This window comes from Montipora foliosa, chromosome 1, assembly GCF_036669935.1.
Source record: "Montipora foliosa isolate CH-2021 chromosome 1, ASM3666993v2, whole genome shotgun sequence".
Taxonomy (NCBI): Eukaryota; Metazoa; Cnidaria; class Anthozoa; order Scleractinia; family Acroporidae; genus Montipora; species Montipora foliosa.
Genome location: NC_090869.1, coordinates 53,520,953 through 53,538,452, shown reverse-complemented (window position 1 = coordinate 53,538,452; position 17,500 = coordinate 53,520,953). Strand labels below are relative to the sequence as shown.

The window sequence follows — 17,500 nt, the reverse complement described above, 5'->3', positions numbered from 1 at the left end:
TTGCCTTAAGATAGAAATGCTCCATCAGTGTAACACAATATGATATGGAAAGCATGTGTGAAGTAGAACTCAGTAATGAAATCAGGACACTACCAAGCCTCAAACCGACGAAGGCACAAAATTTAATACAAAATGTAGACCTTATAAGTGACGATGACAATAACAGCAATTGCTGTAAGATTTGTACTTGATAGTGCGTATCTAGAGTGGACAAAATGTTATAGTCATTTAACCTGTAAGTAGCCACTTAAATAAATTTTACAGATTGTCTAGCATATTAGGAAATTTTACTCATCAAAGGAAAAAGGAAAGGAAAGAAACTTTATTTAAGTGTCTAGTCGTTCTTGCACTGAAGCCCTAATTGGGGACACTGTAAACTGAAATAATTAACGCAAATCAAGTCAAATGTTGGTTTTTTAGAAGACGGCAAACTGGAGTACCCGGAGGAAACCTCTCGGTGCAAAGTAGAGAACCAACAAACTCAACCCACATATGACGCCGAGTCTGGGAATTGAACCGGAGCGACACTGGTGAAAGGTGAGTGCTCTCACTATTGCGCAATCCCTGCACCCCAGCAAAAATTAAAAAAAATAATAATTTATTTAGCGTAAATTACATGTATATTGATAATTATTATACTCACCAACAGGATCAACGCAAGAGGACCAAAGTGAATAATAACAGCAAAACCACCAAACATCACAAGAGTGAACATTCCTCTTATCCACCAGTTTCTCCATCTAAATGAAAACAAGCGTTCGATTATTGGTTCATCTGTAACAATCACAAATCCAATCTCTTGAATTTGATTGGTTATCAACAACCCTGTTTTCAGCATTAATAGGACAGTTTGCAATTGGACAGTTGCACAAGTCATCAACTGGATGCTAGTTGTACTTGAAGCATTTTTCCAGAGCTATTAACTAAAACTAAGAAAAGTTGAGTAGATTAAGCTATAAAAATTTTATCCCCATAATCTTCTCATATTAACAATAATTATTGTCATGATACAGTAGGACTTCGTGTCGTACAATTCAGGGAGCAATCATGCCTGAAATTTCAAATTTTGCAATTGCTTGCTTGATTATACTCCACTCAATGCTATGACCATTATTTAAATTAGGGAAACAACTTCTTAATCTGAAGAGATGAATGATGAGTGAAAAGGAGGTTGAGGTGGTTAAAAGTGTAGAGAGACCTGTAAATGAAATGAAACGAAGGAGGATCATTGCAGTTGGACAGGCAACTTACACTGTAAAGGCTGGTTTTTACTAGTGATGGAGTCAGAGTCAAAGTAGTTATCAAAAGCGCAGAGTGATATGATCTAGTGAAAATCTAACTTTCAGAGTCGGAAGCAGAACAACGATTCCACTTATGACTCTGTTGCTTACAATCCAGTGAAAACTGCATTGTTGGAGTCGGAAGCAAAGGCAGAAGAATAAACCAATAACAATCCTTGATTCCAAGCATTGTGATTGGTTGGTGCTTCCGACTCCGATTCCATCAAGCTTATGACTACGCTTACGACTTAGATCTTTGATTTTCACTACATTAGCGCTGTTACAACTCTGATTACGATTCCGACTCCATCGCTAGTGAAAACTAGCCTTAAGTAGTTGCCAGCAAACCTGAAAGAATCCAGGCTTGAATGCAACCCATAACTGCGTAACGTTGTGCCACACTGCTCTACCAAACTGAGCTATCCAGCCAGCTGGAAGTTGGTGATTCTCCAGTTTAATCACCAGAACTCCACTTGTGAGTCCAATTTACAGCTGCAGTTATCAGTCGCACATACCCCTCTATGGTTTTTTTTTTTTTCATTTTCTTAACTTAAACTAAATTTGGGTTGAGGTCAATCAAATGTTTCCATGACAATATAGACCTCTTCACTAATGTCAGCAGTCAAGCTTGTCATGGAAACATTTCATTGATGTCCACCCAAATTCAATTTCGAAAAAATAATAATAAAGTCGTTGAGGGGCACGTCTGACTGGTAATCGCTGTAAATTCTACATGAATTGAATGAAATGGTTTTGGAAACTCTCATTTCATGTCTCTTCCACAGTTCAAATATATAACATTTCATATAATTATTCTAAAATGATTTGTGGGAAAAATATGCATAGATTGTTAAAACTCCACAAGCAAACAGCAGGAATGCGAAGGTAAGGCTGTTTCTTAAACTTTTCAAGGTGAGAAATCAGAAAAAAACATTGTGAAAAAACAGTAATTCTGTAGTGTTTACTCTGTCACTCAAATGCCCTGTGAGCCCTCAGCCCTTACCCCAATCACTCCTCAGATGCCCCCAGGACACCCACAGTTGACGTATAAAATCATCTGGCATTTACATAAGACAGAGTAAAATCTGTTAATTCTCAATCCCAGGAATCAGTGGGTTAAAAAGCAAAGAAATTGTAAGAAAAAAGAATACTGCATCCTTCTGTCATTTAAAACATTTTCTAGCATTCAACTCCAATATGACAACCATGCATCTTGGAAGAGCCTTTGATGCAGGGAATTGCATTATATACAGGGGGGAGGGGGACCTACCTCCTTTATCAGGGCTTGAAATTGCGACAATACAGTCTCATTTCCTACTGAATTTGTTCCCTTTGCGACTAAAACATCTGGAGAAGTTGCAAATTTCAGGGCTCGAAATTGCGACCAATACGGTCGCATTTGCGACTAAATGTTTCCCTTTGCGACTAAAATATCTGGAGAAGTCGCAAATTTGCGACTTGTTGTTTCGAAACAAAAGGATTAGCAGTTCCCACTTGGCTGCTACTTTTGCTAAAATAAATAAATGACAAAATTATTTTGTTTCTCGCTGTGAATTTTCTGTGAAGGTAGCGTAATTGTATAGTAATTTGGCTGCGATGTTATGTGCACAGCTCCATTCTTTCGATCATTCGCCATTCTCAGCAGTTTCTTTACACACAAGTATTACGGGCTCATATTTTTTTGCTAAACCGCTGACAACACAATGCAGCGCGGCGATTTTGTGACTAAAATTTGTGAAATTGCGACTAAATTTTCCTATCTTATCGCAAAATGCGACTGCATTTTTTCGTTAATTTCGAGCCCTGAATTTGCAGTTGGTTTTCACCTTCACTCTTTAGAAACAAAAGAGTTAGCAGTTGCCACTTTGGTGCTACTTTTGCTAAAATAAATTTTAAAATGATAAAATTATTTTGTCCCGGGGGGGGACTCCCATATGAAACAGACGGGGATGCTCGTCGGAAATTTTGAATTTAACCCCTAAAGGAGACCAATCTAGGCGTGGCTTAAGCAAATTTTGACCCCTAAAAGAGACCGTTTAAAAACACAAAAATACGACACGCAATGAGTTTTAATGAAAAAAAGGCATAATCATCGCATGCTTTTATCTAAAAAGAAAATTTAAAAGGAAATTTGACTTCTGTTTCTCTTCGCGTAATTCTGTGTTACTTCGCAGAACCATAAACGAGACCTTGGTGGCATAAAATATTGGCGCTTTGCCCGGAACACCCTAAGCGAGACCAAAATCAAAAATTTACACCCCTAAGCGAGACGACGAGCATCCCCGTCTGTTTCATATGGGAGTCCCCCCCCCCCCCCGGGTATTTTGTTTCTTGCAGTGAATTTCTTTTAATCTGAAGACAGCGTAATTTGGCTGCAATGTTACATGCAAAACTCCATTCCTTCAATATCATTTGCAATTTTCAGCGGTTTCTTTACACACAATTATTGTGGGCTCATATCTGTTTTGCTAAACCGCTGACAACATAATGCAGTGCCACGATTTTGCGACTAAATTTTCGTATCTTGCCGCAAAATTGCGACTGGATCTTTTCGTTAATTTCAAGCCCTGTTTATAGTCAGGGTCATTGTTTACAAGGAGTAAATGGAAAAATGTCACTATGCTAAAAAGTTAAGCTAATCATTAAAGGGGGAAGGAGGGTGAACAAAGTACATGTAATGAATGCATTGTATATTATGGTGTCAATGAAATCTGATATTTTAGCACCACACAAAAGCAATTTCTGCAAAGCAAAATTGAATAAGAGAGACATATGGCATTATTACTTTGGGTTTAAACTTGATAGCAGCTGCATGTTTTCTTCATCTGCAGGAGGTCCAGCTGCACTAGCTTCTTCCTTGATTACTGTAGTTCGTGACTCCTGCGAATTGGTAGTTTTGAAAGTAAGTACTTTCATTACACATGGACTTTAAACCTAGCCCACAAATTTCCATGAATGTCATTTTTAATGTCCACTAATTTTTATGATTTGGTCCAATAAAAAAGACTGGGAGCTTTCTGCCAGTTAGAGGAAAAACCTAAATTTGATTTGAGCAGATTTGGTAAATTATTGCATGACAAACAGCACAAAGGCTCTGCAGTAATCTGTCTCAATATTTGTTACCTCTTCCTCCACTTGTCCTATCATAGTTCATATATTTTGTTGTCATAGAAACCCCAATCACAGCAGTTCAACATGAATGAACACTTTCAAAATACCAGGTCACTTTTTTTCTCTCGATGAAACTGCATTGCATCAGTAAAGAGGCATGATATCGATTAGCAAAAAGAAAATAAGTGTCCAGCCATTCTGTTGTCATGCCCAAGGGCACTGCTCTGGGTAAGAAACAACCCCTGCGAGCCATCTTTTGCCGATATTTGACCTAACGACCTAACGTAAACTTAATTAATATTCTATTTTTTGCCCAAGTATGTGAAAAAAAAAGGGCTGTTTTGCACAATACAGTCGCATAAAAAATGACGTGGTTAGCGATCACAAAATAAACGATTTCTAAAAATATCAACTTGAAAAACCGAAAACGATCGCAAAACCCACCTTCCCTTCATGTCACTTCATAATTTGACGACAAGAAAATTACGAATATTTGCTCAATCGAGCCTTGTTTCGAAAATGACATCTTTAATCACAAAGTACGGAAAGGTTCTGCAGGTTCTTAGATTTGATGCAAAAGCGTAAATAACGCAAAAAAAATTCTTTAATTTCAAGATATAAATCATCAAAAACCATCAAGAAAACAATGACTTAACAAAACTGTCGCAAAGCTTGCGCACGAACCTTCAATCCGTCCACAAGATTTTCGTTGGACCCATTCGAGTCTTTTCCACGTCGTCTTGTGGTACCCACTTCTGTGGTCATCTCCCAGGGGGGTATCGTCCTTCAGTACCAAAGATCCAGTTTCTCGACAAAAGCAGAGGAATCGAAGATCAACTCTTAAGTTGAACTTCAGACTTCCATGGTGTTTTGATCAGAATTTGTGGAGTGGCGAGGTACGCGTGCCGTGTAGATTCATGGGGAAAGAAGGGGAGGTGAGGATTGTCGTAGCATTCGGAAATCCCGGAAGTCTCCGTCTACCATTCGGTGTTTTCGTAAGAAAGCGACTGCTAAGGGTTAATTCATGTTATTTAAATGACGGAAAAATGATTTGAACATGTTTGTTGCTGTCCGACTTCTCAGATGGCTCAAACTTAAAATGGCTTCTTCTTTTGATATTCTGTATACATGTATCCTGATTGTACATTCTATGAATCTTCGGACAATCAGTTTTGGAGATTGTTAAATAATTATAATTTTCACTTCAATTTAACTAAGCTTGAAGATTAATTATTAGCAGCAGCGATGTCTGGAAAGGAAAGTAAAAATAATAAGGGCGAGAAAAGAAATCCGCTATTGGGAGCAAGAGGTGAGCTAGATTATTAATCTCATTAATTTTTTGTTTTAGCCCACTGGTAATTAAACATGGGCTCTCTTTTCTCTAACGTCCCGAAAATAAAATTTTGGCCAAGAAAAAGCCACCTGTTAAATTAATTAACAATAATTATTCGCCGAACGCGAAGTGATTATCGGTGAATATTCACCGAGACGAAGTCGAGGTGAATATTCTCCGATAATCACTGAGACTGAGCCGAATAATTGTTTTAAAATAAATACACAGGTGATTATTTCAAAAAAGAGAAGAAAAAAAAAACATTTCAACGCGAAATCATCTTCACTTACAGTAGCAAAACGACTACTGGCAGCCATTTTGTCCGTCGAGGTGATTATCGGCTGATAATCCGAGATAGCGAGCCAATGAGAGCGCGCGATTTGGTATAATCACCTGAGTATTTATACTAAAATGGGATTATTCCAAAAAGCTTGGATTTTAATTTTTTTACAATACAGTCAATAGCGAAATGATTACAAATATGCCGGGAAACCTCTTCCTTTTTTAAGATCCTGAGGGATTAGTGATTCCTGTGATACACAGGACGTTTGAAAAAGGCATTCCTGGTTTATTTCAATTGATTGATGCAGAGTTTCCCTTATTTTAAAGTTATGAGAATGATTGACATTGAGACTCCTTGATACTCCTCCTTGTCCCTTGCTGGCGTGGGAGCGAAACAACAATAGCATCCTCCCCTTCTTCCACAAGCACGCTCCATGTTCTCCCATCGTTCACCTTTTCCCTTCTCCTTCCCCTTCAAACGCCTGCCATGTATGCCCAGGCTAGTGCTCACCTTTCCCGTGTTTCTTCTTGATGTCCAATGCGGCGAGATCTAGAAGGCGAGGTTCATAGTTGTTTACCTTAACATTTTATTCCAATAAACAAGGTGAATTTCTTTTGTCTTTTACTTTTATTTCCTGGACTTCTTTCATCCATGGCTTCAGTAACAATTTCGCTCCCATGCCACCAAGGGACAAGGAGGAGTCTCAATGTCAATCGTTGTCGTAGCTTGAGCCATCCACAACAGGAGTGACACCAGTGATATGATTTTTGTAGTCAGAACAATATCCGTGAAAATCAATTTTGCAGTTTAAAGTGTGTCATATGACATTCAACTTTTTTAGCTTAAAAACAACCTTTCTTATTCTTATTCCGGTTCCGGATTCAAGCTTTTCCAAACGCCCACTTGTGTCTACATTAGTTTGCATTAAGAGTGATTCAAACTATTGCATTATCATGATCATTCAATCTACAAATTACATTGTCCAAGTATCATGCATCAAGAGACCAAACAGTCCTGTTGTAAAAACTAATTATCTTGTGTATTTTTTAGCTTTGCTATCAAGACATCTAAGCAGTGGATCTCCTAGGTAGGTGCAAGGAAAGAAAAGGAACATTTTATTACGTGACCAACAGGAAAACACTGGTTTCCCTCTGCATGGTCACAATAAGGCTGTAGGTAAGTTACACATGCTGCAGAGTCCCAGTCGATTCTGTGGTTTGTGTGTAGATGGTGTTCAGCAATGTTATTGTTGATGTCACCGTTCCTCGTTGCTCGTCTGTGTTCAGTCAGTCTACAGCACTAACTACTACCAACGGATCGTACTGGAAAGCTGGTTTACTAACTTAGAGCAGACTCCAGGAAGGTGTCAGCAAAGTGGACAGATTATACTGGTTCTTGTCTAAATGGACTTAGTTTGTTCTGGTTCTCCCCTGCTCTGAGGGTCTCCACTTTTCCTCCTTTTCCGAGAATTAAAATGTAGATTAGTCATCCGAGAATTAAAATGTAGATTAGTCATAAAGAAGAATACACCATGGCCAAGGTGTATACAAATGCATGTCTTTTATAAAATCAATCATACTGTTTCAAAAAGTAATTCTCAGTGTAATCCTTTAATTTAAAGCGAGCCAAAAGAGGAAAAGTCTGCTTGAACTCAGAGGTTCTGGCTCTTTGAATAAATAATAATATTGTTGATGATTGATGACGACAAGGACAAGGACAACAGCCACAATGCTGATGCTGACGTTGACGATGACGATGCGGAAGACAACACTGATAACGACAATGACGACGACAACAAGAATGATGACGATTTGGACAGTAGTGAAGATGATAAGATTTACTTTGTTTGTTTTATGTTGATAGCACTTTTTCTTATATTCTGCTAAATGTGTCATTGTTCACTGTTTACAAAATAATGATGTCATGTATAATATATCAACTACCAGAGAAAAGAAGACATTGTTTCAACAACCAATAAATCTCAAATTGTCTCGTTAAGAATGGGTGATGTAACAGTGACATCACTACCTGCCATTTTCATGTCACTTGGATTGACTTGTTGGTTTTCTACCTTGATGCAAAAATCCCATTTCCTCCTTTTCAAAACTCATTAATATAATTCATGAGCCTAACAGGCTATCAAAACACAGATAAAACGTCACATGTATGAGCTTTATATATATCCTGTTGAAGCACAAAGAATACCAATAAGGAATGGCTTGTTTTTCTTGTACATGCTAATATTCTCCTCTCACAATTGGAACCATTCTTCTGAGTCAGTCCAGAGGGACACGCTTTTTGTGGAATGTTTTTGAAGCCGTTCAAAAAACGTGCAGCACATGTTTTATCGGGGTCTAAAAACACTTGGCTACGCCTCGTGTTTTTAAACCCCAATAAACCCTGCTGCTTGATTTTTAAGAATTACATAATAGTCACCAATGTTTGCATGCATCTGGGTTTGATTTTTAATGTTATTAATGTTATTTTTAATGTCATTAAGAGTACTTGGTCAGCCTTGATTTTATGTACTTTAACAGTCATTTTTTGTGTACTCTAACAGTCATTTTTTTGGTTCTACCAGTCCTGGTAGATTACCTTCTCTTAGACCAGCTAGAGATTTGACTCTTAGTGCCCCAGCCAAATTGAGTGGAAGTGGAAAGGTAATTAATTTGTGATCACAAAGATTAATGATAGGGACTCTAACATCTATGACAGCAGCGTCGACAAAAACGTCACTTTAAAATGTACCTCTGCTCTGTCGTAAGTCTTTTGCGACTATTCCATCTCACTCACATGGTGCCTTGTGGACAAAGTATCCTAAAAATAACGTACTTCGATATGCGACAAAAATAGTTGAGACACTGAACTGGGAAGACAACAATTAGGGAAAAACCACCTTAATGTTACATTTTCCACTTGCACTGCCCCCTCTTGCTACTGCCTCCCCCCTTCAATGTTAGTAGAGGAAAAAGGAAGAGTTGGCGATAAGAAAACAACATTGATTGTGGGGGGGGGGGGGGGTTACATGGAAAGACTTTGGGGGAGGGATTGGATTTGTTCGAGATTCCTCAAAAAGGAAAGTGTCTCAACCCTTTTGGTTCTTATTGTTGGTATGAGTGATTTCAGAGTAATGCAGAGTAAAAATAGAGAATGAAAGATTGTACTTTTGCATTGTCATCAAAACCTCAAATTTGATGATTGCATGTCGTTGTTGTGCAGAGTACCGCAAAAATATTTATGTGATAAAATGTGTGCAGCACGATTATTTTTAATCTTTTGTTAAACCAATCATGATAAATTGTGGTTTTATGGCATTCTTGTTGACAACTGCACCATACATGTACATTTAAAGTCCCTAATATTGGCTCTTAACTGAAGGTATCATAGCAGTGTTGATGTACATTATTGCAGTAACTTAAAAGCAGTTTAGGCTTAAAGTGAAATCCACACTATGTTAGTCATGCTGTAAAATCATGGTTCCGTTGGAATTTGTCAGGGTTTCCTGTCATTTCATCGTTCATATGGCAATCAGTGGCAACGTGCAGTTCACTAATAATAATTTTTACACCAACCTGTATTAATTGTGATGCATTTTTTCTTGAGCAGAAAGTAGAGATCGAGCTTGTCAATACATTTAGGTCAACTTTATTGTTACAGTAGTTCAAATTGAAAATGAGTTTCCCTTTGAGTACTAAATAAACCATTGTTGTCACTCAACTCTGGGAGCTATTGTCAAGCTGATTGCCACCAACTGACTGTTAATTTTTATTTCACAAACGAACTCAGGCTATAAAGCCATAACTACTGAAAGCAGACAGGGCATGTGGATGATTTGGTAAAACTGGCTCGATTATACTGTAAAGTTCCCTGATTAATCAAGGGTTGGGTGTGAACTGGCACAGAAGGCAAAAGTGCAAAGTCTGCCAAAAGCACTAAGCATGTGACTTAAGGCCCCTTGGGCCCAGACCCCAGAGGTGTGTGATTTTCCACTTCTTTTGAACATTTCCCAGCCAGTGGAAAATACAAGTTATTTCAAGAAGTACAAATGAATTATGAATGGACCACTTTTGCAAAGGGCAGCCAATGTATCATTGTTCTTTTATATTTAGGTCAATTACATGTAGAACTTCTGCCTGAATCGGATAGTTTAGAATTTGTCTATTGTTATGACTCCAGGAAGTGTGAAATAATTATAATTATTTTGTAATTATGACTTCTTGCAGAGAACGTTCACTCCAAATATACCATCGAGAAGAATCAAACAGGAGTAAGCTAAAGTTCAAAGACTTTCTTTTTTTAGTGACTTTTAATGATTTCAAAGCAAAACTTGTATTCCATCACATTTACAGTAGTACATGGATCTATAATTTTGAATCAGTACAATTTAATTTTGCAGAATTAAAGATGAAGTAAGTCCTCACCAAGTAAGTTGCAACAATGAAAACTCTTCTATCTTATTTGTTTTATCCCATTGAATACAATTTTAGCAGACAGCATGAAACAACACTTCAGCTCTTCAACTCTACAAATATTATTACCGGTATTCAATAAAATGTTGTACAGGGTTCTGGAGAAAGGAGGCAAGTTAAAGGAAGAGGCAGAGGACGTGGTGAACGTGGCAGGGGACGAGGAGAAAGGGGAAAGCCAAACATTGTCCAGGCTTCATCGATTTTCTCAATGGGAGTTGGTCCTGTTGAAAAACAAAGAATTGGTAAGGAGTATCAAGGATTTTCCACATGCTCAAATGTATATAATCACCAACACATCATTAAGCTTATCTCTGCTGAATTCTTAGTGCTTACTATAATAAGTACCTCAGTCTATGATTTAAGAATGGGTTGTTCTTTCCCTTTGAATTTTATTGATTCAGAAGCTTTCAGTTACATAATGTTAATGAGGAGGTGTTCATCCTTTAAGCAGGTTACTGTATACCTTCAGGCTAGTCTCACGTCCGAGAAATGTAGCATGTCTGGTTTAAACTGCAGATACCTAAACCCCTATATCAAATTAAAGCTTAAAGGCCTGGCTATCAAACCATATCAAGAAATTTGAAATGAAATTAATTCTCAAATTTTTCACGACCTTTAAATGCGAGCGTCCAAATCACCTTTTCAAAGCTACAAGTCAAAGCAAATATTTTGTTCCTCTGTTTCCCGACCCAAAAAGCTAAAAAAAAATGTGTCCGTAAAACCGCTATTTCTCTGCCAATATTTAATTTTTTTTAATAATTTCTTTTTTACATTAGATATCTAATTTCGATCACTACTTTAACCAAAAGTTAAGTGAAGTTATGATCCTCGCAGTTATGAAAGAAGCCAGAAAATTTCAGGACTTCAACTGGGTTTGAACCTGTGACCTCACGATACCAGTGCAACGCTCTAACCAACTGAGCTATGAAGCCACTGACATAGGGAGCTGGTCATTTGAGGGTTCTAATGTTCCTGTGACGAATGAATCAATAGCTTCACTTGATTTCATATCCTCAGTTCATAAATTATATGATCCATTTCATATACATGTATCATTTCATCGTTGAACCAATTAAATCCAAATTTGAAGAAAATTGCCAATCTGAAGGTATGCGGTAACCTTAACACACAAGCTAATAGTACAGTCCTCATAATTGTACTGCTGGCTTAGCTCAGGAGTTTGTAGCAAGGTTCTTGTGTTCTAGGAGTTTGGTATTTCATACTCTCAAACACATGTTTTATGTGTAAGGTGCATTATTTTATCCACTACTATTTTGAACCATTTCAGGAGTCAGTGTATGGTCATTTTCTACTCAATACAGCTTAACCTGTTAGCTTAATAGCTGACAGACATAGCAAGGGTCATGTTTGCCATTATTGTCAACAGCTATGGCTGTATCATGCAGCAGAGTTACAACAATGGCAGGCCTAGGTTGAGCCATATTACAGTATGTACTAATTGCATAAATGAATATAGCAACTGTTCCCATCCTTGTTTGTGGATGAGTACTTTTGGTTCTGATAGTTCGATTATCATAGCTTATTTTTGCAGATCTCTTCACAGGGTTGTCTATCAGAAACAAATTTCATATAGATTTTGTGCTGCCCTCTTTGATTTCTCTTCCTGTACACACAACCTACAATGATAATGATGATGATGATGATGATGATGATGATGATGATGATGATATTATTATTATTAGTAGTAGTAGTAGTAGTAGTAGTAGTAGTAGTAGTAATAGTAGTAGTAGTAGTAGTAGTAGTAGTAGTAGTATCATTAGGTAACAATAGTGCTTATGCTCTGGAAGATGTTATTATACCAATTTTACACCAAAAAAGTGAGCCATAGGCAATGGCCAAAGGTCCTTTGGGTCAATCCTTCTCCTTCAGCTTTCTAACACCTTCCTTAGGATCCTTGCTGTTCTTAGCAAGGCTGTTTCTGCAACAATCCCGTCCTGAGGGCAATTCCTAGCTTTCCAAGCCATGCATCAGCCTTTTACTTGCAAAAGCAACTTAAAGTGCATTGGCACCAACACTTATATAGAACTAATTCAAAAAAACGCTCTCCTTGGCACAGCAAGAATTCTGAGAAAGGTTCTGGAGCAATGAAAGCCATGAAAAAATTTTGGAAAAGCTGGTGCTGAATCCATAATAATAACAATAACAATAACAGCAACAACAACAACAACAACAACAACAACAATAACAACAACAACAATAATAATAATAATAATAATAATAATAATAATTCCCCTCAGTCGATACTTTATTTTTTTTAACAGGGTCTTCTATTCCAAGTTATGGGTCGTCTGGTGGGCGAGACAGTGTTTCTAGTTTTAAAGTGAAGGAAGAGAGGTACAATAACAATAACATTATTGTAATGTATATAACAATGAAATAATAATATTCACCTGTACTATTTTACCTTTTGTGATTGCTTTTTGTATAAGTAATCGCATGGTGCAATTAGGGAAAAAATAATCATTAGTAAATTTTTTCAAAGACGACCTAAATTGCACAAGCCCGTAGGGCGTGCAATTTATAGTATTTGAAAAAATTATTTTGCAAGTGCTTATTTATTCCAAATTGCATGAGAAAATCATGTGATTACTTATTAATAATATACATGGAAAAATTCGAGATGGTTAAGCAGAAAAAATTCATGTGTATCATGCAATCAGGGAACAATTGCACCATTCTGGGCGTGCACTTGATTTGAAAACAAAAGATTTGATTGATTCTGACCAAACCCAATTGTTTATTAGCCAATCATAATCCAGAATTTGCACTGTGTTACACTTGAACTGCACTGCTCTCAGCCAATCAGAATCGAGTAATTTTCTCATGTTTTATTGGGTTCCTCTTTAGTCCCTCTCACATTAGAGGGAGAGCTTTTCTGGCCCCTGATCCACGGGACGAGTCTCTTAGAATAAAGTCCACTAAATTCCCACTGTTTTTTTGCAGGGGTGATGTGGATGATGAGGAGTCAAAAAGAGTTCTCAAGATGCTGCAAACAAGTGTAAGGGCTTGGCTTATAAATTATAAACATGAAAAAATTGACGAGGCAAATTGAAACTTACAAACTGAATGAGTAGTAATTTCTTTTGTGACATGTTTTGAAGTTGTCATGCTTCCTGTGGATTGAAAGACAATCTCACTCAGTTTAACTCTCCAATGAAGTATTAATAATTATTTACCTTGATCTCTCTCCCTGAAGCAGACAGGGCGGTTGACTTCCTTGAAGCACCTCCCCTTGCCAAGCTATTGTGATTATAGTTCCTAACAATGATCATTATTCACCAACACTGAGGTGAACAGTAATGATTAGTATAATAATAATTATTGCAAATATGACTATTGAAGATTCTCTGCACTGATTGGTTGTACTTGAGGTGATTGTTAAGTGATAATCACCAAAGCGTTTTTTTCAAGCCATTTTGATGAAGTGACAGACAAAGAAATAATTGTTTTGTAGAAAATGCATATTTTCTTGAATAATTGTTGATTATCGTTGTTTTGTTTAACCACACAGATACCTTATAAATGAAATGATTATGCTATTAGGAAAACCTGTTTCATTTCTCTCCAGCTGCTGGGAAATAAGTAATGATTTGCTGATCACCTCAAAGTTAACCAATCAATGCACAAAGAGCACCATTCCACCTTGGTTCAGGAATGCCTTTTGTGCCCCAGAAGTAAAAACATTATTTTCCACACGGACAAACTTGGTAACGTTTTTTATTGGCATCAGTGGTTCCTAGTTTAGTTTGGCTCATACAAAGCAGTGTTTTTCTGATAACTATGTTCTAATGATGATAATGATGATGATGATGCAGATAACAGTGTCATTGTCATCAGAAATGTGGATAGGGAATGAGGCATTCTAATGACTTTTTTTTCATGTCAAGGGTGATATTGATGAAATCATGGACAGTGAATCAGGAATGGCTCCTGTCCAGTTACCCCTTTCATTTCATGCTCTCAGAGTGAAGGAGAGAGAAGACGAGTCCATTGCTTTGGAGGCTGATATCAAAGGTTTGACAGTTTAACTGTTCCAGGAGGCAGGGGCTCCTATCCTTCCCTCGCACCTCTGTGATCCATACCAAACCCTAGCCACCTTTCCCCCCCCCCCCCCCCCCCCCCACCACCAACTTTCAAACATACTTCCCAGCCCTTTGCAGGGGGTTAGCCTTTTTAGGGAGAAGGTTAACTTCTTTTGAAACCTTTCACTATTTAAGGAATGCTCAAGGTTGTCAGAAGACAATCAATGGCTCTTTTGGGAATCAGAAATGTGAATACTAAGAATTTAAAAAGTAATATAAAGTAATATCTGCTGGTCAGAAGTGCAGTGGCTTTATTTGGATCTTGTCCCAATAAGTTCATTGTTCTGCACATTTGAACAATAAAGTCCCCAGGTTTATCCTGAATCTTATATTTTGTGCGGAGGGGTTGGCGCAGTGATAAGATCTCTGCCTTCCAACCCTAAGGTCCCGGGTTCCATTCCCGGTTCTGCCGAGAGTGGAATATTTGGCGACCTTCTTTCCCGCTGAAGTTCACTCAGCTTTCCATCCTTCCGAGGTCGGTAAAATGAGTACCAGCATGCATGGACTGCTTAGAAGCGGCTGCAATTTGCGCCTGTATATGCTTCCAGTCCGCTGGGGGTAAGTTGATCATTGCAAAGCGCCTTTGAGACGTTTGTGATAAAGGCGCTATATAAATGCACCACTTTACTTATATTTTATCCAAACAATACGGTACACTGTACGTTCATCTTGTGTCTTAGGGCGCTTTTCATTTGACAGAACTGACCGGCCAGACCGACCATTTGGAAGGAATAACTCTACAACGCTCCACTATAACACACTTCGAGAATGTAATATACTCCTCCGGAACAATACGAGGGATTATCGTGCAAGTGTTCGTTCAAATTGTTGCGATTTCTTTGCAAACTGACGGGTCTGGCCGTCCAGTTCTGACAAAAGGAAAGCGCCCTTAGATTTATCATTGGCTTACATTCATTCAGGAAGGCTTGAAGGTCCAACCATTTGCGGATATAATTTAAAAAGCTTCACTTTCTTTCCAGTTGTTTTGAGATCCCGAGTTTTCTTCCGGCCGTAGACTTACTCCAAGTCGCCCTCTCGAAACTCTTTGATTGAGAAATTAAAGCGAGCGAAGCGAACTTGAAGTGAGGTCGCGCATCGACCGAACGAGAGACAAAGTCGCCAGAGGAAGAAAAAATTAAAGGAACCGGGCGTCACTTAGCGGGAAAAAGAAGTAAAGGACATTGAGAAGTCTAGTCCGGCCGGGGCTCGGACCATCGTCCACCCAGACAAAATGGAGTGCCCTCTCGATCAAGTGTCTGACCTAAGTAGTTCGAAGGGCGGGTGGTGCTACCCATTGGATTGATAGGGAGCTTAAGCACGTGACGTTTTAGCCTGCGCAGGCAAGTGACCAACCTCGCTCCCAGGGTCTCTCTTCTCTGCCTCCATTGTCGTCTCAACGACAATGGAGGCAGAGAAGAGAGACCCTGGGAACGAGGTTGGCAAGTGACGTTTTGAGCCACGAACGGAAACCGGAAGTAAACATTTCGCATGCCCGGACAGTGGTCTCTCTCGAATTTTTAAATAGTGATGAGGTACTTTGCAATAGAAATGTTGTAATGTTAAGATATTAATAGGGACCTGTAAATGGGAGGACGAGGACGACTACTAGTACGAGTTTTCCGTTGTTAGCAAAGAGCACCTCTAAAAAATGGGCAGCTTCTGCAAGTACCGGTGCAGAAATCACGTAAAACAAAAGAAACAAAATACAGAAAACAAAACAACTCCAAATAGAGACTAATCCCAAGTGACCAAAAACACAATGGTTTCCGGTACCTACGGAAAGACCCGAAAATGTCGGTTTCCAAACCGAATGCGCATGCTAAGTACGGAAAACTCGTGCTTGTTCACGTCCTTGTCCTCCGATTAGCCTGCCAGCAGGCTCTTCCGTCGAAAATGGCACGCGGTCAAAAAATAGGGGCTTGGTTACTAATTTCGAAACTAGTAACTAAGGCCGCCTGGTCAGAGTTTTTTTCTGTCCTTGTGTGGGGCCATTTCCATTAGTAGAGCTAACGCTCACATGGTTCATATGGGGTAGAAACTTAGCACTTCACATTACACTCTAATCCGTTAAGTCAGTCCTACTTGCAGGCTATCCTCCGATCTCACTTCCGGTTGTCGTCCACGACTCAAATAACGTCCCCTGCGAAGAAAAATGTTCAATGCCTTGTTTGTTTTTTTTTTCTTATCAGTAAAAACCGAGACAACAGACGTCGATATGGCTGATGCTGAAAAGCTAAAAAAAGAAGAAACACTTAAGAAACCAGTCAAACAAGACCCCGCGAAGAAAGAAACCACAGACGAAAGCACGATTCTTAGTCTGTTATCGTCACAATCGGAGGTAATGAATGAATCAGCAGTTATCTTATGGACTGCTTTCCTGGTTTTGTTGAGCCGCGTTCACGTAAAAGACCGTAAAATTTGTGTTTAACCAAGGTCCGTTTCTTGGAAAATCCGAAAAGTTTTCGGGTTTGAAATACTGCGATTCACTTTGTCCTAAAAGCTGGTTCGCTTTCTTTCTCGTCATTCAACTTCGCATGGGTTCTTTTAATTGGGTTGAGTTTAGTATGCGCAGTGAAAAATGGTCAGTTTTCCAAGGAACAAATAAACAGTACAAAAATCCAACAGTTTATAGTGTTGCTGAAACTTTTTCCAGAATTTTTGATTTTTAGAAAGAAAAAAAAAACAAGTAGTTTTCCTTGGCCTTAAAACACCAATGCAATTGGCCGAAGCGGAAAATACCATAATACTCTTTGTTTGTTCGCCCAAGTTTTGGGGTCTTGTCGTACCTCATTGAACGGGGTTCAGGATTGGCCAAAAGAACAATAGAACGAACAAAGATAGCGATGGATTTAGCACAGGAAACAATAGGAAGTACGACACTATACAGCCAATGAAATATAGTGTTCAAAAAGAGGTACGAC

At 38.5% G+C, this 17,500-nt stretch overlaps 2 protein-coding genes across 3 annotated transcripts in view; one reads left to right on the top strand and one right to left on the bottom strand.

Moving 5' to 3' along the window:
- The window catches only part of LOC138001181 (phosphatidate cytidylyltransferase 1-like), a 29,286-nt gene extending 23,975 nt beyond the window's left edge, over nucleotides 1–5,311 (bottom strand). Inside the window, exons 1-3 of the mRNA XM_068847837.1 lie at nucleotides 5,076–5,311; nucleotides 4,066–4,160; nucleotides 644–740 (exon numbers count right to left, since the gene is read on the bottom strand). Of these exons, the coding sequence (XP_068703938.1) occupies nucleotides 644–740; nucleotides 4,066–4,160; nucleotides 5,076–5,156 (273 nt within the window). The 5' untranslated portion in view covers nucleotides 5,157–5,311. The remainder of the gene's footprint in view (nucleotides 1–643; nucleotides 741–4,065; nucleotides 4,161–5,075) is intronic.
- A 172-nt stretch (nucleotides 5,312–5,483) lies between these two features.
- LOC138001191 (DNA-directed RNA polymerase III subunit RPC4-like) overlaps nucleotides 5,484–17,500 on the top strand; it is a 19,086-nt gene continuing 7,069 nt past the window's right edge. For both annotated transcript variants that reach the window (XM_068847850.1, XM_068847846.1), the window contains exons 1-10: nucleotides 5,484–5,700; nucleotides 7,058–7,094; nucleotides 8,589–8,667; nucleotides 10,231–10,274; nucleotides 10,404–10,431; nucleotides 10,571–10,718; nucleotides 12,759–12,831; nucleotides 13,441–13,495; nucleotides 14,385–14,511; nucleotides 16,769–16,917. In XM_068847850.1, coding sequence (XP_068703951.1) covers nucleotides 5,637–5,700; nucleotides 7,058–7,094; nucleotides 8,589–8,667; nucleotides 10,231–10,274; nucleotides 10,404–10,431; nucleotides 10,571–10,718; nucleotides 12,759–12,831; nucleotides 13,441–13,495; nucleotides 14,385–14,511; nucleotides 16,769–16,917 — 804 coding nt within the window. In that variant the 5' untranslated portion in view covers nucleotides 5,484–5,636. The remainder of the gene's footprint in view (nucleotides 5,701–7,057; nucleotides 7,095–8,588; nucleotides 8,668–10,230; nucleotides 10,275–10,403; nucleotides 10,432–10,570; nucleotides 10,719–12,758; nucleotides 12,832–13,440; nucleotides 13,496–14,384; nucleotides 14,512–16,768; nucleotides 16,918–17,500) is intronic.